The 19492-nt window shown below is 34.8% G+C and overlaps 1 protein-coding gene across 1 annotated transcript; it reads right to left on the reverse strand.

The window, feature by feature from the left end:
- Nucleotides 1–5865: 5865 nt before the first annotated feature.
- Nucleotides 5866–16986, reverse strand: LOC132555307 (transmembrane protein 43-like). Its single transcript, XM_060219663.1, has 12 exons — nucleotides 16907–16986; nucleotides 15064–15225; nucleotides 14691–14825; nucleotides 13877–13971; nucleotides 13084–13133; nucleotides 12529–12598; nucleotides 11391–11461; nucleotides 8891–9015; nucleotides 8395–8466; nucleotides 8014–8115; nucleotides 7192–7309; nucleotides 5866–6325 (listed from the first exon to the last, which is right to left on the reverse strand). The coding sequence occupies exons 1-12, from the start codon at nucleotides 16919–16921 to the stop codon at nucleotides 6114–6116; spliced, it is 1227 nt and encodes a 408-aa protein (XP_060075646.1). The 5' UTR covers nucleotides 16922–16986; the 3' UTR covers nucleotides 5866–6113.
- Nucleotides 16987–19492: the final 2506 nt, after the last annotated feature.

Here is a 19492-nt window from a genome sequence, read left to right on the forward strand (position 1 = left end):
ACTTTATCATGTATTTCATAGTCCTTTAGCATTATCATATCACAGGGGCATGAGGAGAAAATCTTTTTAATGAGATATATATATATGAGGCCCCTGTGTGAATACATTATTGTGATGTCATATTTATATAGATCATATCTAACATGTATTATTACCATAGCATTTTAAAGAATTACTTACAGTATTAAAATATTGAATGCATTATTGTATGAGGTTTTAAACCCTGACTTATGATATAGAAGTGTAATGTATGTGTAGACTGGAATCACCAGACACTGTCTATTAAGACCACTTTTAGTAAATATTAGTTAGTAATATGTTGAATCCAAGGTACTTTAATCTTTTTTTTCTCAAAAGTTAGAAACTATGAAATCATCCTGCTTTGTAGAGATCCAATTGAAGTCTGAATTATTCATTTTCACACAAATTTTAAAATTACAATGACTATATCAGTATAGAAAATGAAATGAAAATCGAAAATAGTTTTTAAGAAAGGAAATTTTTGAAAAGTTATTTATCATTAGTATTGCAAATAAATTCAAAATTAACAAGTGCAGAATGCTGACAAAATGGTTTTTTTTTTACTTTTTTTTGTTTTTTGGGGTTTTTTTTTGTAAGAATAAAGCATAAAGAATAAAGGTTAGTTTCCATTGATATTCTTAAAACTACAGACATTCTGGTAGAAGGATATATATATCTAAGTATGTGTAGTATTGTTTTATAAAGAAAACAATTATTTCAACAGTAAAATAACTTACCTATCTGTCAATCTATCCAAAACCTGATTGATTTAAACTATAAAACACTGGAGAATGTGTTTTCTGATACAAATATTTGATATTTGGGACATGGAACACAACTAAAATCTGTTTAAGTAATAATTCATCAGAAGTATCAATATTTAAAAAACACTGAATTTGTCTGTGGTATAACAGATACACATGTAAATTAACACAAATCATTATCAATATATTACTTATCCAAGTACGTTATATTTCACATTTTATTTTTAATCATTCAATTAACTGTTGTAGAGAGCCATCCTGATGAAATATTACAATAACTTATGTTTACTAACATTGTACCACAAAATCTGGTAAAAAAAACTTTTTTCAATTTTCTAGATCTGAATGAAAATAAATGTCTTACAGTGCATTGAAATGTAATGATGGCAAAGAGTTATAAAAACATTTGACCTTTTTTTTCTTCTTCTTGGGTGGGGTTATAATTTCCTCAAAAGCTTCAATATTTTTGTGTGATTTTTTTATAGCTTAATGTCCCTTTTCTTTCCCATACACTCCTATGTATGTAGTATACAATTAGTTTACTTCCATTTGGTGCTACATACCGATAATCATTGTTTTTCATCCATGGCATACTTGTGCTCATACTACATTTCCATTGGTGAAGAATTCTGTAAAAAGTCACTGAATCGGTCTCCTTCTGAGGTTGGCGTAAATAACTTCTTGAACCTAGAAAATTTGCCCGAGTTGTCTAAAAACATTGATAACGAAAAATACAGTGCATGTATATATAAGGGTGTAACATGCATAGGTAAAATATTTCTAGTTTTATTGGAAAATGGACGTTCAGTTGATTAGCTGTTAACCAGGCATATGAATTTACATATGTAAATGTACCTATGTTGAACATTCACATCGGGACAAATTCATGTGTGGTTTGAACTGTATCCTGCCAATTTCAGATAAACATATTCTTTTAAGCGTACCTGGATCTAATTTAAGCATCCATGTGAAAAATTAAAGCTTTGAAAGATTTTTTTTTTCTTTTTTTATCTTCATGAATTCCCATTTGATTAGGGGACAATTTAATATCGGAATACTTTTATCAAGACAAAAGAAACATAATTTCCAGTTTCTTAATCAAAGACAAATAACTTGTTAATGATTAAACATACAGAGCTGTTATTATGCTTCAGTTTGTAGGTTTTTACCTGCTGTGACAATTTTGTTACAGATTATGTTTTTGCTACCCGTGTATGTGCTGAAGATCTGTGGCTTTGTGTGTTGCGACAAACGATACTGTTAAGTTTCTTTATATGTATCAGTATTTCTGTTGCAAATGATATTTTATATTACACTTGTTTTATTTTTTCTTCCAACTTCTGTGATACATTGGATATATATTGTTTGCAATAAATGATAAAAATCTATAAATGTGTGGATGTTTCCTATCAATCCACAATCTCGACACAGATTGACATCTTCTTTCTCGTATAATAATTGTATAGCTAAAGAAGGAAGCAATTTTCAGCTTTTGTTGAACAGTATGGAAATCTATTCTAGATAGAAAAAAATTATCATGTGCATCCAAAAAAGATATTTGTTGTGTAAAAAGATTTCTCCACACAACAAACCACAACAATAAACAAGAAACCACAATAGACAATCGTCACTCAAAAACAAGAATTTATTGTAACAGATCAACAATAGCTGTGTAGATAAGCGTTGTGTAAACATTCAGTTAGGTGGCTTCTTCATTCACATTAATGGTCTACTTCTTATCCCAAGGGAGTACCTAGGTCCATGTAATCTACACTTTCAACTTCAAATAACAAATGGATTAGTAAACATGTTTTAAGAATTTTAGATATAGAAATTTATGAATAAACATATCTATTAAAAGCTATACAATGGAAATAAAGCACATGTATGAAGATATTATATGTAAAAAAGGAAAATATGAAAATACTGATTTCTTGAATATATTTCTCCTGATAGTAATAAACAAGTATGCAACTATTTGATAAATAGTTAAGATTTGAATTTCCTACCAACACAAATACAATATATGTTTATATTAACAAATTTTACTTAAATCTGATAACTAAAACAGCTACAAATGTCGACAGGTGCACTGAATCTGCCCTTTAAGGTGCTCTGCTCAAGTCTTAAATTAAAATGTGGACACTGCAATAGGCTCTGCTTCATACACACTACCACAGACTTAGATATTCTAAGTCCATGACAGTACATTATACATGTAGTGTAAAGCAAAACAAATCTTTGAACCATATCACAAACATTATTATATTATTGAATTAGGAATTATTTCCACAGGTTTGAAATATACCTTTTGTAACAAATTCTATATCAAATGTCCTTATTATCATTGTTTACATCTGTCAGGAATTCCTTCGTAATATTCATACATTTAATACACCAGAAAACAAGATCTTCTTGAAAAAATAAACTTGAAATTTGAAAATAAATTGAAAAACCAACATGACTGATAATGGTTTAATGGTTTTGATTGGGAAAACCTCGGATAAAAGGATTGAGAGGTGCGTAGACATGTAGTACAGTACATGACATATTGCGGACTAAATATGTATAACATTGATTGCACAATTAACTCCCTGTGTAAGTAATTAAGACAGATTTATTAATGGATCATGATAATTATGATTTCTACAGAGATCAAACAAATTATGCAGCAACAATATTGCATTTTTCATGGACTGTTATTGATGTAATTAATACTCAGTAGTAACATCAAATGCTGTGTTTTGATCTATAGGAGAACAAGTTGACAATAAACAGTAACGACAGTCAATACACTACAGACCTCAAACAAAATCTACAGGAACAAGACCATTCAATAATAACAGTCCCCAACAGAATGTGAAATTAATGTGAATCTTCCAACTGCCCATAGTAAGACGTTCCAGTGACTGGAAGTGTAGGAGATCTAGTCTTGACCATCTTTTGATGTAGGTCAAAGGTCAAAGTGAACATCTTTTGATATTGATACACCACATTTCACCTCACCATTTAAGGTAAAACCCCTATACCCTTAGTATTGTATCAGGTTCTAGTAACTAAGAGTGCAGGAGACAGAGTCCGGACAAGATAGTCAAAGGATAGGCAGAAAGACAGCAGGACAGAAAGATAGCAGGACAGAAAGACAGTAGGACAGAAAGACAGCAGGACAGAAAGATAGCAGGACAGAAAGACAGCAGGACAGAAAGATAGCAGGACAGAAAGACAGCAGGACAGAAAGACAGCAGGACAGAAAGATAGCAGGACAGAAAGACAGCAGGACAGAAAGATAGCAGGACAGAAAGACAGTGGGACAGAAAGACAGTGGGACAGAAAGATAGCAGGACAGAAAGACAGCAGGACAGAAAGATAGCAGGACAGAAAGACAGTAGGACAGAAAGACTGTAGGACAGAAAGACAGCAGGACAGAAAGATAGCAGGACAGAAAGACAGCAGGACAGAAAGATAGCAGGACAGAAAGACAGTAGGACAGAAAGACTGTAGGACAGAAAGATAGCAGGACAGAAAGATAGCAGGACAGAAAGATAGCAGGACAGAAAGACAGTAGGACAGAAAGACAGCAGGACAGAAAGATAGCAGGACAGAAAGACAGCAGGACAGAAGAACGGATGGACACTACACAAAAATATATCCCTGGTTCCATGTGTCCTAAGGTCAAAATATGTCAGCAACCAAATTAAGAATAAAGGAGAATATACTGCTTGGCAAGCTGGCTTCAGGAGTTGCTTCTCTTCATTTTTAGTTGTTTACTATTTTCTGAGAGAGCTCCCAACCTGACTAGGAATCTTCCCGAGACCCAGTAGATAATCAAATCTACACATATGAATTCAGCTGGATGTTGGTTCTAAGAGAATTCTTCAACCTGGTGACTTTTCTCATCTGGTTTTATATAATTTTACATTTAGGTCATGAAATAAAGTTTAATGCAGCACAGTCTACTCGGAACAAGAGTAGAATGTACATGTGCATCACACACACAGGTATATTACTGATAATGATCGAGGGACGAAATAAAACACATCAGGTCTATTAGGGAGATAGTTTCTAATAATGGAGGGAAAATATCAAAATAGAAATGACACAAAAGGTGAACAAAAGAATGCTTCAGAATCATGAGTAAGAAAATCAGGTTCAATTATCATCAGCGTGTTACACATGGTCATTTACGTCTACATGGTAATATGTTTGAAGTCCATTTCTAGACGCCCATTTCTAGACGTCCATTTCTAGACGTACATTCCTGTAAATGGTAGTTTGTTGGTTTGTGTAGGTCTGAATGACTGTAGGTATGTGAAGGTTATCAGGAGGCAGACCAAATATTGCCAAGTGTTATAAAACATACAGGTTAAATTATATAGGGAAATAGCAGAAAGTTGCTAGAGGTCACATATACATGATAGGGTCCCAGAAATGTTCTAAAATTAATTATAACTGTGGACACTGCTATATAACTTGGACAATATATATTAATTCTTGGTTTGCCTAATATGACATTATGAACATTTTGATTTTAAATATAGTGTGTGTCTAAAATTCAGAACTCTGATTTTGCAGAATATTAACAAAATCAATCAACTGAATTAACATTATTGTTGGATTTTACTTAAGACATTCAGGAGACATTGGGAACTTCTTCACCGACTACAACATAATCACAAGGCAGCCAAACAACTAAAGTTCAAACACATGATCCACGCTGTGGTGTGCTGGTGTTTAATGGAATGCTTTCACACAGAAATTAATCACTGATTCACATACTTATATGACAAAGCTCAGTGAAAAAACACCAATAAATAATACACACTCTTTCCAATATACAGACATCCTGTACATACTGTATACACACACTCACCTATAACACCATCAATCATATTCAATCATAACTCTAAACTCTAATGGTAAAATGTACAGGTAAACTGAGCAGGAAAATCAGGTAACACACAGGTAAAATACATTGATGTCAGGTAAAACTACTTACCATAATTAGTACAGATGTAACTTGTGTAATAATTCCTAAACATTTGAATTGAAGTTTTACAAAAATGTGATTTAAAATGCTCAGATAAATGCCAATAAGTTATAAACTTTAGAAAATCAGAAATAACAACTTAAATCATGTATCTATATATAACTATTTTTTATAAAGAGTTAGTATCACTTATAGAATAATTTTAGTACAAGTGTTCTGTAGTTAATAACAAAGCATACCTAATCAAGTTTGAATATATTCATCCTATTACCAAAGCCAAGTCATAGAGATCACACCAATAATTTCCTAACATAGAAAATTACAGCTCAATAGCACAGTTGCTATGGATACCTGGCTGTCCCCTGGTGTTGCCGTCGGAACTTTGACATGATGAAAGGCGTGGCTGCCAGTGCTAATATGCTGATACCAAGAAGGGGGCGATACCGGATCCAGCCAATAGCAATCACGGTTAGAGACAGACTGATTGACAATGACAAATTCAGAATCGTCACACCAGCAGCGACCAGGTCTCGGATAATGGGCAGCCAATCAACTGAAACAATTAAATCAAGGCTTGAAAAGAAGTGATATCTTCAGAAGCTATGAACTATGGACATGATTTGTAAAATTCATACAATGGAGATTTTAATGTTGATATATGTATCTCAGTTTAAAATCAATTTCTACCGTACTGACATGATATTTACCATATCTATACAACAATAAGTTCATGCTTGGAAATAAGGTCACACATGTCTAGTGAAAATTCAGTAACAAAGTCTAAACAGTCCACTACATATTTAGAGCTAAAAACATCGTGTTGTCTCCCTAGACTTAATACAGGGTTAAAACCAACCTGGTAGAACCCTGAAACTTTCAGTAACCACACTAGCTCCTGTGAAACACTCAGGACATTTCTATATAATCAATTACCTGTCAGAAGTTCTATCTCTAAATTTCAGGAGTTCTTCCCCTTTAAAGTTATGTGTGGTCCTCATTCCAATTTATCCAATGGAATAATCTTCAGGCATTCTAAAATCACAACTCTAATACAGTTATTGGGGAAAAACAAAACTATGTTGACCCTATGACCTTATCTACTGACCCTGTCAACAAACAATACAAACCTGGAGAGACATTGAGATCTTACCTAGAAAATGACACTACCACCAAGCTTGTTTAGAGAATAACCCATCTGCTTACCTAGAAAATGACACTACCACCAAGCTTGTTTAGAGAATAACCCATCTGCTTACCTAGAGGTTGACCTTGAGATCTTACCTAGAAAATGACACTACCACCAAGCTTGTTTAGAGAATAACCCATCTGCTTACCTAGAGAATGGCCCTGGAAGCTTACCCTCAGAATGTCCATGAGAGCTTACCTGCGGGTATCTAGAAAATGACTCTGAAAACTTACCTAGAGTGGTGATTATACTTGTTAAACATCCAAAACCGATAAACATGAGAAGCCAGCCTCCGAATCTTAGGGCCCAAGTCACAACAGTGTTGAAGCTTTGTTCTTTGGCAAACATTTTCTGTAAATATAGATTAAAAACAGATTTCACCTGCATGAATCCTATGAATAACTTGATTTGGATATACACATATTTGTTTAATAATTAAAGATATTCTGATCTTGTACACTAATCAATAAATTACATTATATCAGAAACTTTAATACAAAGATGCAGATGGGGTCTGTATAGCCTCGATGTCTCAGCTTTCACATTAAAACATTTTCCTTCAAAATTATTAGTGTTTTATGCTTAAAATGAGGAATTTTTAAGCTTCAAATGAAATTTTGTCCAAACCCTTTCATCTAAGCAGAAAAAATATCTAATCCCAAGGCCTTTTGTTTGCACAAACCCCTTCACCAAAAGATAGTCAAATTAATATGGTTAAAATACCTTCATTGCAACAGTTAAGATCTAAATATATATATATCATACAAGTACAAACAACACTTCTGCTGACTTACCAATTTTCATAACCAAAAACATGGCCATTCAATGGTAATAAGCACCCTGCACTCTGTGCTCTCAGCACTTCAAAAAGATTTATATCATAATATTATCATTTCCTGGTAAACAGTGATCAGTTTTTCCTAATTCATGTATACACAACAAAATATTTACAAAAGATAATCTGAATTTCTCAGCTAATTTACTATATAGGTTTAATGATTCCATAGAATGATAATAGATCAGTATATTATACAACACTGAGTAACCATACAAACCTTGGCAGACAAAGCCCCAGGGTACAGCATTTCCAGAACATCCCCTGCCACAGTACTGTAACTTTTCAGTTGATCTCCCAGCTGTCTTGCCACTATACTCACCTACATGAAGACAAAAAGTCATGTGTTTTACTGCATCATCAACTACACTCTGTTACCATCAAACTGGATATGAAAATATCTTACAACCCAATTACTTACTTAAGTCACAATGCATTGATGGGAAAGTGTCGTAATTTTTCTTATCTGTATTGACATTTTGGGACTGTTCATATGAAAACATTTTCTAAACCTTAATATCTGTTTATGTTTTATTGTACAAACAATAAGATCAGATCTTTAAAAACTATTTATAGATACACATATTTTAACAGTACTTACAATGTCTGCATCTCCCATCATGGATTGTCCACTGAGGCCTGCATACTCAAACTTAATCCTCAAGTCACCTACCTGTATAAGAAAATATACAAAAATGCAAAAACTTATCAGCAGAGGAAGAAAATACAAAATTTCCCTGGTACAGAAAAACTTTTGTCAACGATACCTGATAAAGTTGTTTGATATCAATGTGTCTTAAGCTGATAAAGTTGTTTGATATCAATGTGTCTTAACTTGATAAAGTTGTTTGATTTCGGTGTGTCTTAACTTGATAAAGTCATGAGATATCAAAGTGTCTTAACCTGATAAAGTTGTGAGATATCAATGTGTCTTAACCTGATAAAGTTGTTTGATATCAATGTGTCCTAACCTGATAAAGTTGTGAGACATGTGTCTTTACGTGATAAACTTGTGAGATATTTGTGTTAACCTGCTACGTTAACGAGATATCCAAGTTTTTTACACTCTTTAGGGTTGCCAGTGTGTGTGCATTTACCTGTGGACTCATTGGATTTAAGCTGTGAATAAAGTAACCATCCAAAATGTGGATATTTGGATCACCAGGTTGGGTAAGTAATTGACCATCCACAGGCTTAAAGTTGGAAATCTTGCCCACCAATCCTTAAATAATACAAAAAACATGACTGTAAGGTAACTATTTTAATACATGTTTGATGATTTTACTGTTTTGAAGAAAACTTGAAAAACTGCCCCAGTTATGCAACACTTGTGTTAACATCAAGAATAGTGGACACTGTCTACATCACATCATAAAAATCACAGCCAATAAGTCAACTAGCCTTGATGTGTTTACATTCCTTTTCACTAAAAGTTATCTTTTCAAAGTAAACATTGGTAAAAAGATAAATAAAAAATTTCAAATTGAGCCTTTTAACTTTTGTGACAAATAATTTCTATTAATCTTAATACCTTTTTAACAAAATGCATGTTGAAGTTATTTACAACTAAAATACCATGCTATATTTCTTATCACTTTTTATGATGGTTAATTTGTGGCATTTCCATATTTCAGATGAGAATTAAAAATCTAAATTCTCCTTCTTGAAAAGGTAAGAGTCAACCAACCTTTACTCTTATCTTTTTTTCGTCTTTTCATACCTCATGGTAAATGGCCATCAGGAGATAGCTGGTAATCTCATAGGTAATGGTAAATGGCCATAAGGAGATAGCTAGTAATAACGTACGTCATGGTAAAAGGCCATCAGGAGAAAGCTAGTAATCACATACGTCATGGTAAATGGCCATCAGAAAAGCTAGTAATCACATACGTCATGGTAAATGACCATCAGGAGAAAGCTAGTAATCACATACATTTATGGTAAATGACCATCAGGAGAAAGCTAGTAATCACATACGTCATGGTAAATGGCCATCAGGAGAAAGCTAGTAACCACATACGTCATGGTAAATGGCCATCAGGAGAAAGCTAGTAATCACATACGTCATGGTAAAAGGCCATCAGGAGAAAGCTAGTAATCACATACGTCATGGTAAATGGCCATCAGGAGAAAGCTAGTAACCACATACGTCATGGTAAATGGCCATCAGGAGAAAGCTAGTAACCACGTACGTCATGGTAAATGGCCATCAGAAAAGCTAGTAATAACGTACGTCATGGTAAATGGCCATCAGGAGAAAGCTAGTAATCACATACCTCATGGTAAATGACCAATGACCATCAGGAGAAAGCTAGTAACCACATACGTCATGGTATATGGCCATCAGGAGAAAGCTAGTAATCACATACATCATGGTGAATGGCCATCAGGAGAAAGCTAGTAATCACATACGTCATGGTAAATGGCCATCAGGAGAAAGCTAGTAATCACATACATCATGGTGAATGGCCATCAGGAGAAAGCTAGTAATCACATACGTCATGGTAAATGACCATCAGGAGAAAGCTAGTAATCACATACGTCATGGTAAATGGCCATCAGGAGAAAGCTAGTAATCACATACATTTATGGTAAATGACCATCAGGAGAAAGCTAGTAACCACATACATTTATGGTAAATGGCCGTCAGGAGAAAGCTAGTAATCACATACGTCATGGTAAATGACCATCAGGAGAAAGCTAGTAATCACATACGTCATGGTAAATGACCATCAGGAGAAAGCTAGTAATCACATACATTTATGGTAAATGGCCGTCAGGAGAAAGCTAGTAATCACATACGTCATGGTAAATGGCCATCAGGAGAAAGCTAGTAATCACATACGTCATGGTAAATGACCATCAGGAGAAAGCTAGTAATCACATACGTCATGGTAAATGGCCATCAGGAGAAAGCTAGTAGTCACATACGTCATGGTAAATGACCATCAGGAGAAAGCTAGTAATCACATACGTCATGGTAAATGACCATCAGGAGAAAGCTAGTAATCACATACGTCATGGTAAATGACCATCAGGAGAAAGCTAGTAATCACATACATTTATGGTAAATGGCCATCAGGAGAAAGCTAGTAACCACATACGTCATGGTAAATGACCATCAGGAGAAAGCTAGTAATCACATACGTCATGGTAAATGGCCATCAGGAGAAAGCTAGTAACCACATACGTCATGGTAAATGACCATCAGGAGAAAGCTAGTAACCACATACGTCATGGTAAATGACCATCAGGAGAAAGCTAGTAATCACATACGTCATGGTAAATGGCCATCGGGAGAAAGCTAGTAACCACATACATTTATGGTAAATGGCCATCAGGAGAAAGCTAGTAACCACATACGTCATGGTAAATGGCCATCGGGAGAAAGCTAGTAACCACATACGTCATGGTAAATGGCCATCGGGAGAAAGCTAGTAATCACATACGTCATGGTAAATGGCCATCGGGAGAAAGCTAGTAACCACATACGTCATGGTAAATGGCCATCGGGAGAAAGCTAGTAACCACATACGTCATGGTAAATGACCATCAGGAGAAAGCTGAAGCCACAGCTTCTAGTTGACCTGTAATTACCTGTAGATAATTGAAATGGTCCAACATTCACCAGATGTGCCGTCTGTGTCTTCGACTGGACAGCCATAGATCTGTGACAATTAAGGAATTAAAAGTAAATAGATGATGATATTGTTGAGAGTTTCACACTTAGATCTCCTTTAGAATAGTGAGTGAAGTATTACTACATGAAGCTAATAATTCAGAGATTTTCAGCTAAATACCACATACATGTATGTAGGATGATATTTTTATGAGGGTGAAGCTCAAGTGAAAAATACTGCAGCATTCTTCTAATGAGTGAAATTTGATACGTATCTTAAATTTTTTTAAAGTATGATGATAAAAACTGTCAAAGCATCAAAAAGCTGTACAATATAATCTTTGATGCCAAACTGCCACACCATATTGTTCATTAGACTACGAAATAACACCATTTGATCAAACTACTTGATACAAGTCTATTGTATTCTGATATTGTGTAGTACCAATATTTGTAGTAATTTATTTGGTGTCTGAAGCAAACAGTTGTATTCCAAAACGAACATTTATTTGACACTCTACTACATTGGTACGTGTACATCATAAACTTTGCAGTTTGCTTGTGATGAATATCTAGTATACAGCTCTAACAGACACGTTCTAAAAGTGATACTCTCATAAAGATAATGTAAAAATACATGTTATACTTATAGAACATGTGATATTTTACTTATATTTTAATTGATAATTTTACATATACTGCCAGTAATGTAGGAATTTCCAAAATGAATCACAAAGTTTTGTAGATTTTTGAATGTACTGTATCTCACTTGAACTAATTAATGTATTTCTATGTAATTCTAATGTTCCTTCAATTCTAAATATTCTTGTGAAGTCTACAATTGTTATCATCTATTCTAAGCAACTCTGAAATTATCAATTTATCAGGCATTTGTCAAATGTTACAGCAATTGTTGTCTTATATAGATTGTGTTAATCAACTAATTATCAAACTTCTGTAGATACATGTACATGTGGCAAAAGGCATTCAAACTACTGTAGGTATAGAGTAAGATAAGAATTGATACTAGAAAATGTTTCAAATATTACCTCTAATACATTTGTATCACTTTCCAACGTGCCTGATATGTTCCTGCCTATATATGTCTGTACTTACGTTGGATTTCGATGACTGAATTCATTATCAAACTGTACACTTCTCACAAGATCTGACCGCCATTCCTGTGCTACAAAATTAACACAAAATCAGTTTGATTGGTTCTTGTGTCTAGTGAATAAACAATAAAAGTATAAAAATGTATAAAATATATATTCTGTTTACATCAAAGGTTGACTATGATTTTCCGTGAAATAAATTGTTTATTTCAAAATATTGCCAATGATTTTCCAAGAAATAATTTGGCACATCAGTCATATGAAATACTTGGTCAAACTAAGTCTGTAATCATGTAAGATATAATCTATGTATATATATAAATTTGTATATGTACAAAAATTAAGGTCTGTAATGGGATAGTGATTGTCTGTTGATTTTTTATCTAATCGTTCTTTTCCAGTTAATATCTTTGCATCACATGATTCTATCATAATTAAGTTCTGATATATTTCAGCAGTAACAACAATATACAGATCTGTATATATATATGTATATAAATAATGATACATGCAAAATAATGCTACAAAATAGTCAAAGGGAGATAACCACACTCACAATAGGAATAGGTAGTTTCTGTCCTGGTATGACTGCCTTCATTGTACTCTCTGGAACAAAATGAAATAACAAGATCTAAACACCACAAAAAAACCAATTCCAGTCTGGTTTTTTCATAACCAATTAGAGATTCATTGTTCATTATATAGATCTGTAATTACTGAATAAACAAACGTATAACTGTAATCATCACATCTCATCCTAACACTCACACAAGGAGCCATCCTAAAACTCACACAAGGAGCCATCCTAACACTCACACAAGGAGCCATCCTAACACTCAAACAAGGAGCCATCCTAACACTCACACAAGGAGCCATCCTAACACTCACACAAGGAGCCATCCTAACACTCACACAAGGAGCCATCCTAACACTCAAACAAGGAGCCATCCTAACACTCACACAAGGAGCCATCCTAACACTCACACAAGGAGCCATCCTAACACTCACACAAGGAGCCATCCTAACACTCACACAAGGTGCCATCCTAACACTCACACAAGGAGCCATCCTAACACTCACACAAGGAGCCATCCTAACACTCACACAAGGAGCACATCTATGGATGCATATTAGCCCTGACTTCATGTTGACTTATTACATTTATTGTATCAAATGATAAGGTGTTATTGTAAATGATGTACATTGAACAATATGAAATATTGTGAAATATATATTAAATTATATAAAGCTATATATTAGATATAGTAAACAATATGTCATTTTGTCATAGCTGGTTTATATTACAGAAATGACATTCCGATAAAAATTTCATAAATAATGAGAATTACGTTTTACTCTGATGCTCCACCCACTGGAACATCTCTACCGTTCTCTTCAGGTGGACGGCGTGTACTGCTATGTTGTAAGTTGAATCTGTCAATACCTAACACCATTAACAAAAAATTAATGATAAATACATGTACATGGTCTCTCCTGGTGGAGGGTAGTAGTGGAACACTACTGTACCTATCCCCCGTAAACAGTGTAAACCAACTTTCTTTCACATCTATAAAATTTTGTGATTTCCATATTAATTTGCACCAGTTACTATTCAAGAAACAGACAGTACACTCTTACTACTAATTATTGTCTCAGATTTTATTAGTGGCAATTAAGGTAGTCCAACCGTTCAGATTTTATTAGTGGCAATTAAGGTAGTCCAACCGTTCAGATTTTATTAGTGGCAATTACGGTAGTCCAACCCTTCAGATTTTATTAGTGGCAATTAAGGTAGTCCAACCCTTCAGATTTTATTAGTGGCAATTAAGGTAGTCCAACCGTTCAATTTTTATTAGTGGCAATTAAGGTAGTCCAACCCTTCAGATTTTATTAGTGGCAATTACGGTAGTCCAACCCTTCAGATTTTATTAGTGGCAATTAAGGTAGTCCAACCCTTCAGATTTTATTAGTGGCAATTAAGGTAGTCCAACCCTTCAGATTTTATGGGATAAAACTTTACTGAAATGTAAGTCATCTGAACCAGCTACTTGAAAAAAATATTGAATGATTCTACAACAAGCAAGTATATATGAATAATGCCGACTACCTTTCCAGACACAGTGACAAGATTTTGTCTTTGTTTCTTTAAAATTGATCACTTACCCTGTCAGTCTTTAACTTGCCAGTGAGGTGAACAAGTTTACCATTATTATGGTCAAACACCACATCAATGTTATCCAAGGGAACTACACTGGCTAAACCTTCATCTAGGGATTGTGCAGTCTGAACCGCTCGTCCCTACAAAGTATGATTCATCAAGTATTTTAACAGTACAATCTCTATTTACAACGTAATCTTACATATACAAATAAGCGTTTAGAAAATAAAATTTATCAAAGTTTTTTTTTTTTTTTTCACATTGATCTTACCATAAAAAGAACACGACTAGTAACATTAAAGGTTTAACAGATGTATAGACCAGCTTCAACAAAGAGAACTCAAGACTTTACAATGAAGATGATTAAAGGTAGCTTACCTCATTGAAAAATAGAAGTCCTGACGCAATAAACAATAAAACAGTTCCAATCAAAATTCCAGCACAGCTGTTTCCAATCCTTTCAAAAAACGTAGCATTCCTCCTAAAGGTGGTACGAGTGTGTCGATCATTCATATTATGCATTCCAGGATCATCGGGATACTAGCAGGAAAGATAACATATTACTACAGAACAGATAAATAATTTTAATTGTCAACAATGAAATTCTATAATATTGTTTAAGTACACTACAGCATGAAACAGCAAATTATAGAGATAGAACAGGGCCTTTAACACTGTACCGAAATGTTGGTAAGTAACTATCGGCTATTGCCAACATGGCCAAGGCCAATCTGAGTGAAAAAATATATATGTCTCTTCTCATATTTGTACAGCTGTTCCAACAGCGACAATAGACAAAAATGTTCAAACAATAATATTAGACATTTCTGAACTGAGCTCTCAAGCTTTAAGTGTCTATTGAAGGAGAAAGGACCTATGCATATTTAGGCTTGTAGGTGACTTAAAATGTGTTTTCAAAGCGAAAGTAGGTATTTCACTAACAAATGTCATCATTTTGCTGATCCATACATGTTTCACAATTGTGCTATGCTTCAAATTGTTTGTTTACAAAATAGTACTGGAGGTATTGGAACTAAACAAACATTACCAGTATCATTCAGCCTCAGTCACATTAAAAGTGTGTAACTACAGTTACCTACCGCTGGCTCCGTACAGAGACTAGATATGGTACTACTGTTATTGATATTCTGTGGGCCCTGGTAGTAAAACTCACTTAGCCTTCCAATAGCCCTACAGTTACCTACCATGGGGTTCGGTACGGAGACTAAATATGGGACTACTGTTATTGATATTCTGTGGGCCCTGGTAGTAAAACTCACTTAGCCTTCCAATAGCCCTACAGTTACCTACCATGGGGTTCGATACAGTGACTAAGGGACTGCTCTAGATACTAAACAAATGTATTCTGTGTGTCCTGGTAGCTATATATCCACTTAAACTTCCAAGTTTGATATGATGTTAACTAGTCCAACAGGTTTTCACTATATATCCATGGTTCTGTTTTTTGTCTTGGTCAAGAAAAACTGAAACTACAGAGAGATAGTCTGAACCCTTTGTACTAGTTGTTAAACTTCTTATCAAAATACTGTGTCAATGTGGTTTTTTATTAATTCAAATAAGTTAACTGATATGAAGACATCACTTGGATACATACAAGTTGGATGGGCTGGATGATTTTAATATCAACCATATGAAAACAGACACAGGACAATATTGATAAAAGGTTACATATATACATCATTACATGTTGTCATAATTGTATGTACATCATGTATATCTAATCAATAAAGGGTGATCCAACACTCCTGATGTAGAACTTGGTGGTAGTGTCTTCGGTTGGATCCCCTTGGGATTCAACAGAGTTCCTTACTAAGAAAACATAATAAATAAAAAGGAAATCTCAGCAAGAAGGCTTATTGTTGCTGAGTTTTCCTTTTTATTCAACATGTATAGTTATACCGATGTGTACAGTGTACATGTATATTATATTATGTTCATGGACATATATTGTGATTTTTACATACTTTGTTAGTGTCCGTGAACCGGACCGTTTTCGTTTATCGGTTTGAACAATTAACATGTAGTTGTTTAAATCATCTAGCCTTGTATTGTGTTTTTGACAAGTCTTCTTACGACCGTGTAAACGAAAGCGGTCCGTGTGAATCTCTAAATATTCTTGCGATAAGGCCTACCTCACGAAGTAATCTTACCACGAATGTCAGTCGTTAGACAGGTAATTAATCTGCACTGAAATACTTACGTTACGCCTGTACATGTCTGTAGATATCAGTATAATCTTCAAACTAACATATGACTCTCTTCCCACAACGTTCAACTTGACTATTGTTTTGCTAGTTTCACTTCGGACCGGATATGCATTCGGCCGAATTTCATTGGCTGTAAACGGTCACGTGCTAAAGGTATTTTTTCCCTTTGAATCGTCTGCACACGTGTCTCTTGCGATAAAAATATATATGACCAACAAGTACCGACAGGTAATACTTCCTGTGATAACCCATTTCAAGTAACATTTGACGTGTTATTTTATACACAAAGTATCTTTTGAAAAAATTGTTTCGTTTATTTAATGTCATACAAGTTGTGGTTTTTTTCTTCAGCGACCATATTTACGATATTCACAGTATCAGAGTCTTTAACATGTTATATACTTAGAGGAAAAAGAAACGTAACTCCAACTTTACGGTTTAATGAAATAAAATATGAACAATAAGTCTATATGTGAAATGCGATATTTAATCTCGAATATTAGGTCTTCCGTTTTCAAATTTTGTGAGATTTTTTTAACAAGTGAGGACTTCATTATTATATTAAGCCGCAATTAATCATGCTACCCTATACTAAAGTAAACAAAGTTGATATGACGGTAGTTGTCAGACCAATCTCTAAATATCGTGTGAACCTCCTCGAACAGTGTCTCTGCGTGGCATGGAGTTCCGAACGACAGTGACTGCACGTAGATGATTACCTTCCTCTGTAAGTGCGCTGACCAATTGGCCGAGGTTGTTTGGGATGTTTGTTCGATTCCGAACTCTTCTAATCCATCTCACAAGTTTTTGATTGAGAACAGATCAGAACGATATGGAGGTCTATCAATACGGACGATTTCTGGGTTGCAAGAAAGTTCCTACACCCTTGCAAGTGTGGCCTAGCGTTATCATGCTGAAAGGTCAAATGGTGCTTTGTAATGATAGACACATGAGGCTCCATGATCTCACATCGATAGCGTTGAGCCGTTAAATTCGCGTTAATGATTACTAGAGGTGTCTTTAAACCACGAGAAATTCCTCCCCAAACCATAACCAAGTCTGTCGTGCTCCATAACACCAGCGACTACACACGCTGACGGATATCTGATGTAACGTAAAGATTCATGATCTGTGAAGGGCATGGACCTCCAACGTATTATAGAGAAACGTCTGGGGACCTGTGCCGTCAACGATCGCATACGAGGTGCTCAACGTTGAGGTGTCAATGGCAAACCAGAACTGGCGCCGTGGGTGTAAATTTGACTCTCGCGGACTTTTTGTTAGTTTGGGGATAGATTCGACGGTTTTCATTGCCAGTGGGGCGAATCCAATGAGCATCTATAGGAAATAAAGCTAAAAAATTGTCGATGAAATTACAAATTAAATTTCAGTTTCTGATTCGGTGTGTAGAACCCTTTTTTGTTTGCTTGCTTGCTTGTTTGGGTTTCATTTTTGTGGAAACTGACCTATAATGTCCACAGTTCTATGTGTGATGGTGAATTTCAGTGTATTATTCTCAATTCTCAGCTGGCCAATTCAAGGGGGTGGGGCGGGGGGAACACTGCACTTACTAGATGGTTGGAATGCTGACATTCGTGGCCATGATGTTCTTGTAGACTTCTCCCGGTCTCTCTGGATAAGGCATTCTTGAAACGAAGGAATGCACACCCGTTTGTTAGTAGTCTATTCCGCGTTTGTCCAAATTTTTATATGAAGATACATATTTGCAATCGTTTTGTACAATATGCTTGTTTTTAATGGTTTCTTTTTTTTTACCAAAGTATCCATTTTATTGAAATAAATATATTGTTCAACTGCACACAACGGAACAAAGACATAGCGTATCTATTCGCATGTTCAGCATGTTAATATATATATTGTAACAACACCTGTGTATGAAGTTTAGCAATAGAAATTACTGGACAAGAAACAAACACCAAGACTATACATGGAGTCTCACCAGGCATGGATCCCTATTGTAGAACACGTCTGCAATTGGATAAATAAACTTCGCGAGTCGGTTTTGTTGGGTATTAGCGGGATTCAAATCAAGTGGTACTGCGTGGAGCTGGGGCTTTCCCTTTTGTTTTCATTTTACAGTGATATATTGCTGATAACGTTATGAAGGTAGCTACTATGTTATCAAATATCTGAGACATAGAGCTTTGTAACATACTCATATTCTTTGGTGTTCAATTTGTACAAAACGTTTCCCCTTAAACTCTTTTTCTTTGTTTTCTTCGTTATTCAAGTTCAAACTTAGGATGTTTCAAAACTTTGGCTGTTTTCTTCTAAAACAGACAGGAAGCCGTATGCAAAATTAATCAATCCACGCATGCGCAACAGTAGTGAAAAGCAGATCACGCAAACTGATTGGTTACAAGAACGAATGAAGAAAACACACATCATATCAGAGACTAGTGACAAGAGTTCAAGGGCGGAGTCAATTTTAAATGTCACGGACAAGGAAATTGACGATCAACCGGTACTTGTTATTATATCGATTTTCGACTTTGAAATATGATCATGTGTTAGTGAGGTGGGGGCGCACATTTTTGTTAACTAAAATACTTTTTTAA

The sequence above is a fragment of the Ylistrum balloti genome, unplaced genomic scaffold, assembly GCF_031769215.1.
Source record: "Ylistrum balloti isolate Yb309-2 unplaced genomic scaffold, AGI_CSIRO_Ybal_v1 Utg370470, whole genome shotgun sequence".
Taxonomy (NCBI): domain Eukaryota; kingdom Metazoa; phylum Mollusca; class Bivalvia; order Pectinida; family Pectinidae; genus Ylistrum; species Ylistrum balloti.